General features: G+C 37.9%; 1 protein-coding gene across 3 annotated transcripts in view; it reads left to right on the top strand.

Annotated features, from left to right (window-relative positions):
* Window positions 1-14,022, top strand: part of LOC127450134 (1-phosphatidylinositol 4,5-bisphosphate phosphodiesterase delta-3-A) — a 52,636-nt gene that overhangs the window by 37,164 nt on the left and 1,450 nt on the right. For all 3 annotated transcript variants that reach the window (XM_051713945.1, XM_051713946.1, XM_051713944.1), the window contains exons 6-14: window positions 558-759; window positions 1,284-1,428; window positions 1,885-2,037; window positions 5,949-6,104; window positions 6,712-6,865; window positions 11,896-12,012; window positions 12,186-12,364; window positions 12,666-12,801; window positions 13,471-13,620. In XM_051713945.1, the coding sequence (XP_051569905.1) occupies window positions 558-759; window positions 1,284-1,428; window positions 1,885-2,037; window positions 5,949-6,104; window positions 6,712-6,865; window positions 11,896-12,012; window positions 12,186-12,364; window positions 12,666-12,801; window positions 13,471-13,620 (1,392 nt within the window). The remainder of the gene's footprint in view (window positions 1-557; window positions 760-1,283; window positions 1,429-1,884; window positions 2,038-5,948; window positions 6,105-6,711; window positions 6,866-11,895; window positions 12,013-12,185; window positions 12,365-12,665; window positions 12,802-13,470; window positions 13,621-14,022) is intronic.

The following is a 14,022-nucleotide window of genomic DNA, read 5'->3' on the forward strand; positions in this document are numbered from 1 at the left end:
GTTTTGTTCCTGCACTGAGCACTTTGGAACTTTTTGCACTTCCATAAATATCCTGAAAGATTGTTTTGATGGACACTGTGTGCTCTCCTTTAATTTGTTGTTCATCCGTAATTTTTGTTCTACTCTTACTGTCCAAAAATGAAATAAATAACGTTAAAGAAGGAGCCCACTTGAAACTAGCTTAATTTTATCGTGGCCTTCCTGCTTTGTACTCTTATGATATAATCAAATATCCAACTCCCTGTTTAAGTGAATATATGAAGTCTAACTGGAGAGCAAGTTCAACATTAAATGGAAAACCACTCCGTTACAAATTCAGCCAGCAGCAAGTGCGAGCATGCACCTCAGTAATGTGTCATAAATTGTTGTCCTACATAACTGACAAACTACAGATCGATTGTTTCTGTCACCTGTTTCTAGAATAGAGGATAATTAGGTAGTAATACCGAAGTAAAACAGTAAAATGTTTCTAAAGTATGTACTAAATACTTTCTCTATTGAATCTTGTGTTTAACTGTGTTAGCTTTTGAAAAGTATTTTGTTCTTGTGTCCTTCAGCCCAGAAGAATTTATTCATGAGCCAGAATGGTTTTACCATGTACATGCTTTCCAAAGAGAATGACATATTCAACCCTGACCATGCACACGTGTATCAGGACATGAGCAGACCATTGGCTCATTACTACATCTCTTCCTCTCATAATACCTACCTCACTAAAGACCAGGTCACCAGTGCCAGCAGCACAGAGCCTTATATCAGGTACAGCACCTACAAACACAAACTACAAACATGATTCTGATTGTAAACTGGGTCAAAACATCCAGCACAACAGAGGTTTACAGTATGTCATGTACAGTTTGTAAACATATACAAAAGAAGACAATCTTGCACCCAAAAATGAAAATCTGCCATAATTTAATCACCCTCATGTTGTTCCAAACCTGTACGGCACACCTGTCTGTGGTCGTGGAACACAAAAGATGTTAGGTAGAATGGCAGCCTCAGTCAGCATTCACTTTCATTGCATATTTTTTCCATACAATGAAAGTTAATGGTAACTGAGGCTGTTAGTCTCTAACATTCTTCCTAACATCTCCTTTTATGTTTCAAGGAAGAAAGAAAGCCATACGTGTTTGGAACAACATAAGGGTGAGCAAATGATGACAGAATTTTCATTTTTAGGTGAAAAATTCACATAGGCCTACTATGTTTAGATCTATCATTCCTTCTCTTTGTTCACATGCTTGTGGTTCAATGCATGGGTGTTGTTTGTGTGTGTTTAGAGCTCTGAATCAGGGCTGTCGCTGTGTTGAGCTGGACTGCTGGGATGGTGATAAAGGAGAACCTATCATCTACCATGGACACACGCTCACCTCTAAAGTGCTCTTTAAAGAAGTCATTGAGACCATTGCCCAGTACGCCTTCAAGGTGCAGAAATGTGAAGCATAACAACAAACTATATAGAAAAAATGTCATATTATGCATAAAAATGGATTAGCATACTGTACCAAAGATTTTACTTTGATTTTACTTTGTTTTGTTTTTTTGAAAATTCACTCACAAATAAGTATCAAATACTGCACCATGGTACACTGTAAAAAAATGAGTTTTTTTGGTGTAACCTAGTGTATTCAGTTTGATTCAGTGATGTTAAAGATTTTTTTACTTGAAAACCCAGTTAATTTAGAAGTTACAGCATGAAGAACATTTTTTAGTGCGTCATTGTTCTTCAGCATGCTGTGATGGTATTAGATTGTAATGCCATGGTACTTTGATATGATTCTGAATGATAGCTGGTTCATGTATCATGGTGTTTACAACTTCAAAGAACTATTGTAAAAAAAAAAGATAAAAAAGTAAGTAAATGTTTCTCCCTCTCTGCAGGCATCTCCATGTCCTCTGATCTTGTCTCTGGAGAATCATTGCTCAGTGGAGCAACAGGCCGTGATGGCCCAGCACCTTCACTCTATTCTGGGCAGAAAGCTCCTAACAAGGCCGCTCAATGATATACCGCTCAAACAACTGCCCTCACCTGAGGTCATAAGCACATCTTACTGTTGTTTTATCCACATTTCTGTTTTGCTTTCATTATTTTGTTTGCATATATATATATATATATATATATATATATATATATATATATATATATATATATATATATATATATATACAGTGGTGTGAAAAAGTGTTTGCCCCCTTCCTGATTTCTTATTTTTTTGCATGTTTGTCACACTTAAATTTTTCAGATCATCAAACAAGTTTAAATATTAGTCAAAGATAAAACAAGTAAACACAAAATGCAGTTTTTAAATGAAGGTTGTTATTATTAAGGGAAAACAAAATCCAAACCTACATGGCCCTGTGTGAAAAAGTGTTTGCCCCACCTGTTAAAACATAACTTAACTGTGGTTTATCACACCTGAGTTCAATTTCTCTAGCCACACCCAGGCCTGATTACTGCCACTCCTGTTCTCAATCAAGAAATCACTTAAATTGGACCTGCCTGACAAAGTGAAGTAGACCAAAAGATCTTCAAAAGCTAGACATCATGCCGAGATCCAAAGAAATTCAGGAACAAATGAGAAAGAAAGTAATTGAGATCTGTCAGTCTGGAAAAGGTTATAAAGCCATTTCTAAAGCTTTGGGACTCCAGAGAACCACAGTGAGAGCCATTATCCACAAATGGCGAAAACATGGAACCTTCCCAGGAGTGGCCAGCCGACCAAAATTACCCCAAGAGCGCAGCGACGACTCATCCAAGAGGTCACAAAAGACCCCACAACAACATCCAAAGAACTGCAGGCCTCACTTGCCTCAGTTAAGGTCAGTGTTCATGACTCCACCATAAGAAAGAGACTGGGCAAAAATGGCCTGCATGGCAGTGTTCCAAGACGAAAACCACTGCTAAGCAAAAAGAACATTAAGGCTCGTCTCATTTTTGCCAGAAAACATCTTGATGATCCCCAAGACTTTTGGGAAAATACTCTGTGGACTGACGAGACAAAAGTTGAACTTTTTGGAAGGTGTGTGTCCCATTACATCTGGCGTAAAAGTAACACCGCATTTCAGAAAAAGAACATCATACCAACAGTAAAATATGGTGGTGGTAGTGTGATGGTCTGGGGCTGTTTTGGTGCTTCAGGACCTGGAAGACTTGCTGTGATAAATGGAACCATGAATTCTGCTGTCTACCAAAACATCCTGAAGGAGAATGTCCGGCCATCTGTTCGTGACCTCAAGCTGAAGCGAACTTGGGTTCTGCAGCAGGACAATTATCCAAAACACACCAGCAAGTCCACCTCTGAATGGCTGAAGAAAAACAAAATGAAGACTTTGGAGTGGCCTACTCAAAGTCCTGAACTGAATCCTATTGAGATGCTGTGGCATGACCTTAAAAAGGCAGTTCATGCTCGAAAACCCTCCAATGTGGCTGAATTACAACAATTCTGCAAAGATGAGTGGGCCAAAATTCCTCCACAGCGCTGTAAAAGACTCATTGCAAGTTATCGCAAATGCTTGATTGCAGTTGTTGCTGCTAAGGGTGGCGCAACCAGTTATTAGGTTTAGGGGGCAATCACTTTTTCACACAGGGCCATGTAGGTTTGGATTTTGTTTTCCCTTAATAATAACAACCTTCATTTAAAAACTGCATTTTGTGTTTACTTGTGTTATCTTAGACTAATATTTAAACTTGTTTGATGATCTGAAACATTTAAGTGTGACAAACATGCAAAAAAATAAGAAATCAGGAAGGGGGCAAACATTTTTCACACCACTGTATATATATATATATATATATATATATATATATATATATATACACACACTACCGTGTGTAATCTAGTTTTGAAACACTTGACTGAAATGTTTCTCATGATCTTAAATATCTTTTGATCTGAAGGCGTATGCTTAAATGTTTGAAATTAGTTTTGTAGACATAAATATAATTGTGCCACATTTACATTTATTTCATTATAAAACTAAAAAAAATGTAAATGGATGACTTGGACCAAATAATAAAGAAAAGCAGCCAATATGTGCTCAACATAGATGGGAACTCCTTCAATACTGTTTAAAAAGCATCCCAGGGTGATACCTCAAGAAGTTGGTTGAGAAAATGTCAAGAGTACATGTCTGCAAATTCTAGGCAAAGGGTGACTACTTTGAAGATGCTAAAATATAACACAGTTCTGATTTATTTTGGATTTTGTTTAGTCACAACATAATTCCCATAGTTCCATTTATGTTATTCCATAGTTTTGATGACTTCACTATTATTATAAAATGTGAAAAAAGCAATAATAATAAAGAATGAGTAAGTGTTTCAAAACTTTTGACTGGTAGTGTGTATATATATATATATATATATATATATATATATATATATATATATATATATATATATAAATGTTATTGTCTGTTCTTATTTAAATGTTAAGCATAAACTTTAGATATTATTGTATATCTCTTGCATTCATTTTCTCAATTAGATACAAATCCATGTATTTCTTAGTGCCTTTATGGCTCTATTTGGAATAGCATAATACCATACTAGTCATACTATTTTTGCAGTATGCATTTTTTCGTCATGTTTGGAAAACACAGATGACCTACTATATTTGACTAAAGTATTCAAACGAGCACGTTACGCTGGGTACTACTTTATACAATGCAAGGCACTCGTCCTTTAATTTCCAGTGAAACTGAAGTAATATTAGAAATTAGTCATTTTACCCTCATTTTTACACAAAACTGGATTCAAGTGCAAAATAACCATGTTTATTTCTGAGTGCTTACTTAATAAATGAAAAGGAATATTTGAATGAATTAAAGGAATAATTTATCCAAAAATGAAAAATCATTAAGCCCTTTCCCACCTACAGTCCTGGTACTTTTGCCTTGGTAAGTTTCTAGATGAGAACTCTTAAGAGGAACGGGACACCCATGGAGAATTTTCTCCTGTTGCAGTATCGACCATAGATATACAGTATGTACGGTATCGACCATTTTACTTGTGACGTTATTTGCACTCACGATTCCTTAGCAACAACAACAACCACAAAATCAACAACACCGACAGGGGATGCCAGTATTGGAATTATACTTTTGTTAGGGCTGTTTTATACGAACATTTAATAGTTTAAACAACAGTGGTTTTAGATGAACGGAACTCTTTGAACAGTTTTAAAAGCACCATATTTCATCCTACCTTCATCCATCCTTATACAGCCTCCAAAGGCAGCATTTTCCAGTTTTCAGGTTACAGTTTAAACTGGGCTTGTGAGCTGCGCGTGCGGTGCTCCGTGCTGCAGCCGGAGTGAGAGATGAGACGAGGTGGTGAAAGCACTCTTTAACCATGCAGCACATGCTGAATGCAGCAGACAACACGTTGAAAATTCACTATAAACCTATTTATCAACACAATCTTTTACGATAAATGCTTTTATGACTGTGCTGAAATACTCATTGACTTAAAAAAGATGTCTTGATGCAAGTTAATACCGCAATGCTTCTATCATGTAAACTAGATTTCATGATGGTTTAGTGTATGATAAAGTTCAGTTACCCACTCTGTACTTAATCTGTTTCTCACCCACACCCAGGGGTTAAATTGGGATTTCGGAGTTGGGGGAACTCTAAAATCGGGTTATGTCGCAGCTGCCTGAAATTTCCAGCTGCCTGAAACCCTTTTCATATTTCCTGTATGAAGAATTCTCCTTCTCACTCTGTGCTGTTTTCAAGACTCTTCTTAGTGACACAATTCGTCTGAACTATTTTAAGAGTTTTGTAGTCCATTCCAGCTTCTGATTTTTGAAAATTATTGTTGTAGACCTATTACTTGCTTACTGACACAATTTTCTCAAACTTCTATCTCCCAAGTCTCAACAAAGTGTTTGTGGTATTGGTGAACAGTTCTGTCGCTCATATTTCTTTCTTTCATACTGTAGGAGTTGATGGGGCGGATCCTGCTGAAAGGGAAGAAGATGAATGGTCAGCTGGGGAAGACTGACAGCTGCACTAATTTCACATTAAGCTCAGATTCAGAAGCATCAGCTGCAGGGGGGGGTGGGAACAAGGGCTCGACCAAAAAGGATCTTGGAAAGGTGAATCATTCATAATTTTGTAAATAATTGGTTCATTATGTTGTGCGATATACAGTGGGATCCAAAATCTGAGACCATTAGAGAAAATAATTTCATAATTTAATTTAAATTTAATAAAATAAAAAAATCATTACAAATCATATTATCAGCATATCATCAGTAGGCTATATCATCAACAATTTAAGTGAAAATCTGAAGAAGAAGAAAAATCTAAATTTCTCTGTATTTGGTATGTCCCTTTTTGCTTTAAATACAGCATGCAATCTTAATTTTATGTCATATTTTTTCTAATTGCTAAAACTTTCTATTTACTGGGTTTAAATGAAAAAACAAAAACAGATTTTCAGTATGGTCTCAGACTTTTGGATCACACTGTTTTAGCACAGCATTTGGCATATTTGATCATTTTGTGGCATATTTTTCTAGTATTTTATGGTTACAGCTCTATATATGTATATATTATTTACATACTGTACGTACTGTATCAGATATTTGATGGTACACAGGGAAGAAATGTGTGTATACTGCTGAAAATGCCTAAATTGTTTCCCTAAAAAAATCTACCTGTATGTATGTATGCATTTATGTGTATAAATTCCCTCCACAGCCTGTGAGTTCTAAACTGAGTCCAGAGCTTTCAGATCTGGTGGTGTACTGTGAGAGCGTGCCCTTTAGTAGTTTTGACACAGCAAATCAGAGACCACCCAGTGCAATGTCCTCTTTCTCTGAGAATGATGCACTCAAACTAATCAAAGACTCAGGTGAGATGAACAGAACAAACAATTGCAATCTAACACTGAATATTTACTGGTGCCATGTCATGTTCTTCATGCTTTAGGTCTGTAGTTATGCTACCACAATATGTCAAGAGTATGTGTGTTTTTGTTTGCCATTGGCCAGCTTTGGTACTTCCTGTGTGTGGGTTTTTGTCAAAAAGAGTGTTGGGAAAGCTACTCAAAATTTAAAGTAGTAAAACTGCAGTTCAGCTGTCCTTTAGAAAAAATAGTTAGTCTGAAACTATAGGAGATAATATCTTTTTAATTATATAACTCTGATATTATATAATGTGTTCAATAAATCAAAGCATTTTTTATCTGACACAAAAACAATAAGGATCTCTACTAGGATTATGTGGTCTTTCTGAAGAACTTGTAAAGTAAATCACAAACACTGAAAAAGTCTTGGATTGCATTCTCACTTGACAATGCATGAATAACCACTAGATGGAGTTTGTGGTTGAAATAGTGTGTGAAAGGAATGTTTCGGCCCAGTTTGTCCTGTAAAAGTTTCTGCACACCTCCATGTTTTCCCGACATAACTGCTGCCCCATCATATGCCTGGCTGAGAGTTCTGTCAGTTTTAAGGCTGGCATTTGTAAGCTCTGCAGTTATCATTTCGGTCAAGGTTGCAGCATCACCATGAGCCGCGGTGGCAACAGATACAAGACTTTCTTTAACCTCAAAGTTGATATCAACTGTAGGGCTTTACTGGTTGTTTAGATCGGTGTTACTATCAGAAATAATTAATAATTATTTCTTTAGTTATTAATTAATATTTAAATTAATTAATTGAATCTAACTCAGTAAAACCTCATATGGGGCTCCAGTAAATGTAGTGTGCTACGTTTAGGAGCGGGTTTGGTTATTAGCAATAATCAATAATTATCAAAGATAATTATTAATTATTAAAATCAATAGAACATTGATGAGAATCAATTTTAGCTTTTTTTAATCCTTTAAATCAACAATTATCAAAGATAATCACTAATCATTAACATCGATGAAACATTAATTAAAATTAACACTAGCTTATTGATCATTCAAATTCAACAGTCATCAAAGATAATTATCAATTATCAAAAATCAATAGAATATTAATAAGGATTAATATTGACGGGGCACCACCCTGGAATCAGGGACTAATAACCAGATAGTATAACAGTCTCAATATTAGATTGTCAGCATGACACAGGTGTATGCAAAACAAACCAAAACACTTCTCTTTGTAATATAACAAAGTTTATTTATGCAGTAATATCAATTAATAATTAATACAATGCAGTCAATAAACTTCCGACTTACAACTACAAACTAAACAGTGATATGATTAGATATGGAAACCAAAATAATCCTATAACACATGAGGGTGTGTGTGTGAGAGCGAGTGTTTGTGTGTGTGTGTGTGTGTGTGTGTGTGTGTGTAAGGAGGGACGCGCACAAAATGGCGGACGTGACTCTCGTGGAGAGTATGTCATGTGAGACTTCCGGCCAGAGAATATGGCCGCGAATGTGGGCGGAGAGAAACCAGTCAATGGCGTCTACCAGTTACCGCGTGTATCCGCTTGTACGATAGCTTAGGGACAAAGCTGAGCTTTATCACGAAGCTATCTACTAGCCAAAAATGTGTGCGAGAATGTTTGTGAGGGGTCGCGTGTGTGTGTGTGGTTAGTACGAGAGAGAGAGAGAGAATTAATTGATGGCCCCAAAGCCAGTTTCACTATCGTGGGAGAGAAAGCAGCTGTTAGTTTATCACTCAGAGACGCGGTGGACGGCTTGTAAACCGTCCCGCGGTCTTTGATTCTTTAATGGATAAACTCAGTTTGCAGGTCTCACCCGTGATGGCAGAAATGCACAACAGTCCAATGTGGTTGGACTACAATACAGCAAATCTCATTTATGATAATTAATGAATACCCTGAGTATTAAATCACAATGAGCAGACTCGGTGGTCCGTAAACTGTACAAGCAATAACCTTGATACAGAAGAATAACACACTATAATATTCTATCTCTGCCCAGACGTAAACCTCTTACTTGAATCGTGTGAGGACGTAGAATGTGTGTTCATCTGTCCTTTAACTCCGACTCGGTTCCTCGAGGCTCGGGTGATGACGGGAGGCCGTTTCCTTGCTCTGTCGGCGGGCGGTATGGCTGCTGATTCTCGGCGGGCTGGCGGAGAATTCAGCGGCGTCAACTTGATTGAAGAGGGAAGAGAACTCTTTTTCTCTTCACTTCTGCAGACAAACGGATGAAGATGCGGATTGCTTGGCAGTCTCCTTCGGATCCGTTAGAGTGTTCAGTGGAACACAGAGTAATCTCAACTCGTCCAGTGAGATGGAGATTGTATGGCCACAGTTTCAAGTCAGATGTTACTTCCTTGTGCCACGAGGCTGCACCTGAGAGAAGCGATGAGCTGCATCTACACATGGCGAGCAAAGTTGCTGGAAGCAAATCCCGGAAGCATTTCAGAGGTATTTCTACTCTTGATGATGTCATGGTTGAGGTGCGTTCTGTCGTGTGCCTCATCCAATAGGAGTTGAGAGTTCGATCCTTTAGTGAGCAAGGCTTCATGGGATTTGTAGTCTGTTTTGGACTCACTTTGTTTGATTTTGGCACGATTTTTATCAGTAAAATATATGACTTGGTATGTGGGCCTGAGTTAGGTTTTACGACTGTGTTAGGCCTGCCTTTGTCTTCTATCTGAATACATGAGGCCCAACACAACAAAACGAATAGCAATGCTGACATTCTCGGTCCAAGTTGGGTCTCAGGTTCCATTAACTTTGTATAAAATGCATCCCTATGTCCTCTCTGATGATTTCTTCTGTAACAAGGGTGCTCATTATTTCAATTATCTGAAACCAGAAAAATTTGATCATGTGAATTATGCTTGAGAGGTACTGCGATCCTGTAATAGTGATTTCATTGATCTGTGTTTAAAAGCATAGCTATCTCCAAACCTTTCTCTGTTTTGTATTTCTTGTCCATCTACAACTCTATGCATGAAGTATGCTCTTTAGCTCTTTAGTGCGAAATTTTCTACAGGCGAAGCAAAACAGAGCAATGGCTTTCTTTTGTGCTTTCAAGACAGTTTCTCCCTTTAAACCAGATACTAGAAAATTACCTATTCTTTCCCGAAAATAGTGTCACTGGATACTATGCTAAAACAACTTGGCATAGTGTGTCAAAGTCTAGGTCATCTGGACCTCTTCATTTGGGTGCTACCATATGTAGCGCTTGTTGATGGTGATGATTCTGAGCATGTCAAGCTGCTAACGGTAGCATGACAGCCAGAACAGACAAAACTGGATTCAAGTGCAAAATAACCATGTTTATTTCTGAGTGCTTACTTAATAAATGAAAAGGAATAGTTGAATGAATTAAAGGAATAGTTTATCCAAAAATGAAAAATCATTAAGCCCTTTCCCACCTACAGTCCTGGTACTTTTGCCTTAGTAAGTTTCTAGATGAGAACTCTTAAGAGGAACGGGACACCCATGGAGACTTTTCCCCAGTTGCAGTATTGACCATAGATATACAGTATGTACGGTATCGACCACGTTATTTGCACTCGCGATTCCTTAGCTACAACAACAACCACAAACTCAACAACACCGAAGGAGGATGCCATTATTGGAATTGCACTGGGGTCATAAGATCCTTAGTGCTGTTTAAAACAAACTTTGGCTGTATCAGAAAACATAGGCAGCTGCCTTATCAGTTAATAGTTTAAACAACAGCGGTTTTGATGAACGGAAATCTGTGAACAGTTTTAAAAGCACATTATTCCATCCTACCTTCATCCATCCTTATACAGCCTCCAAAGGCAGCATTTTCCAGTTTTCGGATGCAGCCTGTGTCTTCAGGTTACAGTTTAAACTGGGCTGCTTATGAGCCGCGCGTGCAGTGCTCCATGCTGCAGCCAGAGTGAGAGATGAGATGAGGTGGTGAAAGCGCTCTTTAAACATGCAGCACTCTAAATTCATGTGAATTATGCTTGAGAGGTATTGCGATCCTGTAATAACGATTTAATTGAAAAGCATAGATATCTCCAAACTTTTCTCTGTTTTGTACTTCTTGTCCATCTACAACTCTATGCATGAAGTATGCTCTTCAGCTCTTTAGTACGAAATGTTCTACAGGCGAAGCAAAACAGAGCAATGGCTTTCTTTTGTGCTTTCAAGCCAATTTCTCCCTTTAAACCAGATACTAGAAAATTACCTATTCTTTCCCGAAAATAGTGTCACTGGATACTTTGCTAAAACAGCCTCACATAGTGTGTCAAAGTCTTGGTCATCTGGAACTCCTTTCTCTTCATTTGGGTGCTAGCATATGTAGCACTTGTTGATGGTGATGATTCCGAGCATGTCAAGCTGCTAACGGTAGCATGACAGCCAGCTACCTCGCTGCTGGACAAATCACTATCAGATTTTGCATCCACAACCTTAGTCGGTGTTTTTTTTTTTTTAAACATACCTACTTCAATTAATGTTTTAAACAAAAAGAGAGCTAACAACACGGCACTTTTGATTAACTCTCACATGTTAATGAGCTCAACGACGTGATTGGTCACAACGTTTGACCCATGACGTGTTTGTTTAAAAGGTAACCATAATTATTAAGCACTAAAGAACATATTAAATGTAACACATATTTATTCATCACATTAAAGGACACAAATATTTCATTTTGGGGATTTTTTATAGTGATCATTTTGTATTTGTTAGTGTTAATTGAAATCACAAATAGGGGGGCACCAGACGATTCACGCTCTCCCATCTCCCCCTCTGACACCTGGCCTGTTGTCACTGAAACAGCTTCTCTATTTTGAAAACAGCTGAACTACAGTTGAAATCTAGGTAATAAATTTAGTTATTAGCTTTACTGCTTTTAGTTACTGCTTAGTAGTATTACATATGAGAAGACAAAAGTATTCTTTCTCATTGTGGTTGTATATCTGTGTTAGTGCATGTATTTGATTATGCATGTGCAAATGTTTTTGTCCCCTGTAGGAAAGCTATTTGTTCGACACAACAGTAGGCAGCTGAGCAGGATTTATCCATCAGGCCAGAGGCTACAGTCCTCCAACTATGACCCACATGACATGTGGAACGCCGGTTGCCAGATGGGTAAGCTCACTGACCATTCTGTCAGACACCTTGATCTATAAGTATTGTATTAAATGCTTTTAGCATTTTGTTGAGGTTAGCAGATATGTAATAATTAAATAATCAAAGCAAATAGTCATTCTTTTGATTCTTAAGCCATTTCATTTTGCTTCATTCTTCTCTCTATTTTCCAGTGGCTCTGAACTTCCAGACACCAGGAGAGCAGATGGATCTGAACCAGGGACGCTTTCTGACCAATGGGCGCTGTGGATATGTGCTCAAACCTGATTTCCTGTGTCAGCCTAAGTCCAACTTTGACCCTGAGAACACAGGTGGAGGGCCAGGACATACACCTACACAACTTACCGTACGGGTTAGCAAAACCTCCTCTTCTATCTGTGCAGTGGCGAATCTAGGATCTTATGACCCCAGTGCAAAAATACTTAACCCGGTAGCTGTGAAAGCACGGGGCTGTCTACACCAAGGTCTACACCCCTTTTAGCATTAAATAATTAAGTAATCTGTACAAAACAAGCATAAAAAGATTTTCCAAGAATCCTTGCGGTATAGTACCAAAAATACACAGAACAAAAAATAATAAATATTGCTCAGTTTCTCCTGTGCATTTCAAATACTTTTTACTGTATGTGAGGTTCATTTAGTTTCTCCCACAGGTGATCTCAGCCCAGCAACTTCCTAAAATAAACACTGACAAGCCCAACTCCATTGTGGACCCGCAGGTCTGGGTGGAGATCCATGGAGTTTCCATTGATAAGGCTCGTGCCAAAACCCAGCGCATTGACAACAATGGTAAGGCCATTGAGATGTCTGACTTGCATTGCACTGTGCATTGTGCTTGGACCGTGATTACAGTCTCTACTCTAATATTAGGCATGATCTATTGGTTGTGTAATCAATTTTAATCCATTGAACAGCCATAGTGTAACTGGGGGTGTTTAATACATTGTAGTGTCATATACTATTGTATAATTTGTTAGATCTGCAAAGACAAACTCCCCAGTGTGTGATAGAAATTTTAGAAGTGGTTGTTGTAGCATTATTTACATTGCTTACAATGTTCTGTTTTATTAATTTAACCCTTTTAGTAGAGTGATCAAATTTTTTAAATCTCAAGAAGGAAATTAAGATACTTAATCACAGCGTTGTAGCGGAAACCCGTGCATATTCACATTTTTCACATTATCGGTATTATCATGAGTAAACTGGGGCGTCTGGTTACCCTACCTGTGTTGCATTAATATTCTTGACATGCTTCATTCAACAAGTTACACTGTATTTGATTCAAAATGCTTCTGACTTGATTCAAATGAACAGCCTTTTTTTTTTTTTTCAGAGCAGATTCCACCAGGTTAAAGGTTGCCTATAAAGTTTGGATCATGACTGTGTGTATGTGTGTGTGTGTGTGTGTGTGCGCGCGCGCGCGCGCGCGCGTGCGCGTGTGTGTGTCTCTCACTGCAGGTTTTAACCCACGCTGGGATTGCACTCTGAGCTTTCAGTTACAGGTGCCTGAACTGGCCTTGGTGCGGTTTATGGTGGAAGATCACGATCACACTAGCAAGAACGATTTTATAGGCCAGTTTACACTGCCCTTCACCAGCCTACGAACAGGTAAATGTGTGTGTGGGTGCGAGTTTGGTTTATACTTACAGAAAGATGTTGTTTTATAAGACAAGAAGACGATTGTATACAGTATATATACTGTATGCTTTCCTGTTGAAGATATCAGTGTCTTAGTTTATTTTACAACACTGCTTACCAACTGTATGGATGTATACTGTTAATTGTATACCGTATATCACCCACTAAATGCTGTTCAAAGAAGTATAACATACATTGTTCTGGGCAAAATAATGGAAATATTGAGCAATGTTTTAATGTCCAGGACATTAAAGAACAGGACCAAGCTTTGCCTTAAAAACAGCTTCAGTCCTTCTTGGAATGCTGTCTATCTGTCTGTCTGTCTGTCTGTCTCTCTATTGTTCTAGTCTTTCTTTCTTTCTTTGTCTCTTT

Source organism: Myxocyprinus asiaticus, chromosome 13, assembly GCF_019703515.2.
Source record: "Myxocyprinus asiaticus isolate MX2 ecotype Aquarium Trade chromosome 13, UBuf_Myxa_2, whole genome shotgun sequence".
Classification (NCBI taxonomy): domain Eukaryota; kingdom Metazoa; phylum Chordata; class Actinopteri; order Cypriniformes; family Catostomidae; genus Myxocyprinus; species Myxocyprinus asiaticus.